Consider the following 3557-nt stretch of genomic DNA (forward strand, 5'->3'; position numbering starts at 1 on the left):
TCGAATTTTCCATGTCAGAACAAAGCATATAGAGATTGATTATCATTTTATTAGAGAAAGAGTAGCAAATAAATTGTCAGATGTTTGTAATATTTCATCAAAGGATCAACTTGTTGATGGTTTCACAAAAGCATTGTCTACACAAAGGCCAGAGGATTTTTGACGCAATCTTAACTTAGTAAAGTTATGGTTGAGGGGGGCTGTTAGGAAACATGATGACGTGATCATCTGTATTTCTCTTGTGACTCTAAGGCTTTGACCGAACCTTGTCTCAAGGAGTAGATTCCATATATAGTTTCCTTTGAGATCAAGTTGAATCGGTTTAAACTTGGAAATCTATCTATACTCTAAGTCTTTTGCAGTGTATCCGTGTGTGTGTCCTCCTGTAGGCACCGCTTTTTTAGGGCCTGTTCGGCTGGTATTAAAGCCGGCTGATAAGCCGGCTGAAGCTATTGTGTTGTGAGAGAAAAATAATGTAGATTCTAGCTGATAAGTCGGCTGCCACACCAAAGGGTGCTCCTCCAGCATATACTATTACACAATCAACATCACTGACCTCTAGGCACCTCAGTGTGTACAACAAAATAGGCATCAGCATGTACAGGATCTACACAAAATATGAGGTATACACCAAATACGAAGCATCATGTACAGATCTGAGCTAGGAACAGGTAAATCAGGTATAGCATCGCACAGATCCGAGGATGTCAAACCAAGGACCCTAATTTCTTGGCATTGCAAGCAAAATCCACAGACAAATTAACAAAATCGACACTGAAGAAGGAGGAGGAGAAGAGCACAGGTGGCATATACCGTCGAAGCGCCGGAGGACCGAGAGAAATCCGTCGGCGGTGGTCACCTCGGTAGGGCTACCGAGGTCAAGGGGGGAGCTAGAGGGGAGTTCGCACCAGAGCTATGGCGGAAGGAGAGGCGAAGAGTGAGGGCGGTAACCCTAGCCGCGACCCGCGCGCGCGCGCTTTATTGCCAGGACGGCCTCATCTCCCGCACTCTCCGCAAAGGGTTCCCGCCAAGCACCGAGCGAGCCTGCACCGAGACGGAACTGAGGATCGAGAAGATGGCGCCGTCCGAGATGGAGGAGGGAATCTGCACGAGAGGAAGCAGGAGAAAGGTGCGAGTAGGGCAACCAAACATAGGCGAATGCACCAAAGGGTGCAGGATGGGCCATATGACGGCTCGGTTTGGACAACCAATCACGCCCATCATAACCTGCATGACTGCATCCTCTCTTTTTTTTACTGATGAGTGCAAGCAGAACACGAAAACGAAAGAAAAAATGAAAAAAAAAAAAAAAGTCTGCCTTGCTCCAATTGAGGTCTAAACGCACACCTCAGCACCGCGTACCCCATCGACCATATCCAAAGCTCCCGTTACGCAACTGGTTGCTCCAAAAGTTTGAGCCAACGACCCAACGTGAGGTGGATGGTGACATGTCATCATGTACAGCGTATGTTGTGCTCCCGGCTCTCATACCAGTTCGTCGATTCAGAACAAATTAAAGTCAACTGGGCGCTGGTGGAGTGGTTATACACGGATCCATCCCTTTCCGCTCCGACGATTTTCTCTCTATATATAGATTATATATAACACGCACGCACCAAACTGATTAATATAATATAAATCCGATCCATGATCGATGAATGTTCGATCAAGCACCGTTCATTGCCCCTCGAGAACTGAAGAACAGCGGGAAAAAATGTTGATGTGGACCAATGCAGGTCGACGAGGTCTATGCATGCGCAGTTTGAGCACGCGCTTGCTTGTTTGATGACTAAACATTGGACTAGCCACTGCTTGGATCGGGTCTCTCCTTAGACTCGGCACGATATGTAATTTCCCAACTGTCACTTGCTAACACCGATGTTTAGAGATGCGCATGTATAAATAGAAACCCACTGGTCGTCAGCCCATCACCACTCCTAGCTCGTTCTCTCCTGTTGCAGCTCAGCTCAGATAGCTGACAAGCTCAGCGCCTGCGAGGTTAAGAGCTCCGATCCAGTGTTAAAAGCTAGCTGCACTGATCAACCGAGCTTGCCGTCGGAAACCGAGATCGATCGAGTGATCATCGCCTCATCGGTTGGTAGCAAGTGAGCATGATGAATCAGTGGCTAGTGTTTGCATGCGCCTTGCTGGCGGCCTTCTCGGCGGCGCGCGCGTCCCCGCCCCTGCAGGTCGGGTTCTACGAGCACTCGTGCCCGCAGGCCGAGGACATGGTGCGCAACGCCGTCCGCCGCGCCGTCGCCAGGGAGCCCGGCCTCGCCGCGGGCCTCATCCGGATGCACTTCCACGACTGCTTCGTCAGGGGGTGCGACGCCTCCATCCTGCTCGACTCCACGCCGGGGCAGCCGCACGAGGCCGAGAGGTACTCGCCGGCCAACTTCCCGAGCCTGCGCGGCTTCGAGGTCATCGACGAGGCCAAGGCCATCGTGGAGGCTCACTGCCCGCGCACGGTCTCCTGCGCCGACATCGTCGCCTTCGCCGCGCGCGACGGGGCCTACCTCGCCGGCGGCATCGACTACCGCGTCCCCGCCGGCCGCCGCGACGGCCGCGTGTCCGTCAAGGACGAGGTGCTCGAGGACAACCTGCCGTTCCCGGACTCCACCGTGGCGGAGCTCATCGAGAGCTTCGGGCGCAAGGGCCTCTCCGCGGACGACATGGTCACGCTCTCGGGCGCGCACTCCATCGGCCGGTCGCACTGCTCGTCGATCACGGACCGGCTGTACAGCTTCCACGGCGAGATGGGGCGGACGGACCCGGCCCTCCACCCGGCGTACGCGGCGGACCTGAAGCGGCGGTGCCCGCCATCCACGGACGACAACACGGAGGACCGCACGACGGTGCCGCTCGACACGGTGACGCCCAACACCTTCGACAACCAGTACTTTAAGAACGTGCTGGTGCACAAGGTGCCCTTCACCTCCGACCAGACGCTGCTCGACAGCCCCTGGACAGCGGGGCTCGTCGCGTTCCATGCCGCCGTCGGGCAGGCGTGGGAGGCCAAGTTCGCCAAGGCGATGGTCAAGATGGGCGCCATCGAGGTACTCACCGGCCATGAGGGCGAGATCAGGCAAAAGTGCTCCATGGTGAACTACTACTAGTTGACTCTGCTACTGCTACTTGGTCGGTCAAAACAAAAACAAAAACAAAAATTGAGATTGTCAGAACAAAAACAAAACGGGGTCGTGAAAAACAAAACTTTAGGTTCAAAAAGAGAGATTCGCCGCCGGCTCCTTTTGCCTATTTTAGACAATTTGTACATTTGGAATGGACATATACTCACGAGTACGTAATTTGGTAGAAGGCCGAGAATGTCCACGTACGGCTTGTTGTCTATAAGTTTTTTTACCAGACACATAGACAACTTGTAAAATAGATTGATTATTTGATTATCTATAAATTGTTTTTGTGTGTATGTAGCTATGACCAAACAAAAATATGATTCATGTATATCATTGTGTTGCATTTTGATATAAAACAAATCAAGCATAAACAAGATGAACATAATTACAATATTTTTTAGAATCATCAATATAAATGAC

At 51.7% G+C, this 3557-nt stretch overlaps 1 protein-coding gene across 1 annotated transcript; it reads left to right on the forward strand.

The window, feature by feature from the left end:
• The first annotated feature begins 1933 nt into the window (after positions 1-1933).
• On the forward strand, positions 1934-3337 carry LOC136473696 (peroxidase 5-like). Its single transcript, XM_066471340.1, has one exon. It carries the CDS (start codon positions 2112-2114, stop codon positions 3114-3116), a length of 1005 nt encoding a protein of 334 aa, XP_066327437.1. The 5' UTR covers positions 1934-2111; the 3' UTR covers positions 3117-3337.
• The last annotated feature ends 220 nt before the right edge of the window (positions 3338-3557 follow it).

The sequence above is a fragment of the Miscanthus floridulus genome, chromosome 8, assembly GCF_019320115.1.
Source record: "Miscanthus floridulus cultivar M001 chromosome 8, ASM1932011v1, whole genome shotgun sequence".
NCBI lineage: Eukaryota > Viridiplantae > Streptophyta > Magnoliopsida > Poales > Poaceae > Miscanthus > Miscanthus floridulus.

What these genes read in the sequence shown, in the direction of transcription:
- LOC136473696 (XM_066471340.1), top strand. Translation starts at nt 2,112, where the DNA reads ATGATGAATCAGTGGCTAGTGTTTGCATGCGCCTTGCTGGCGGCCTTC.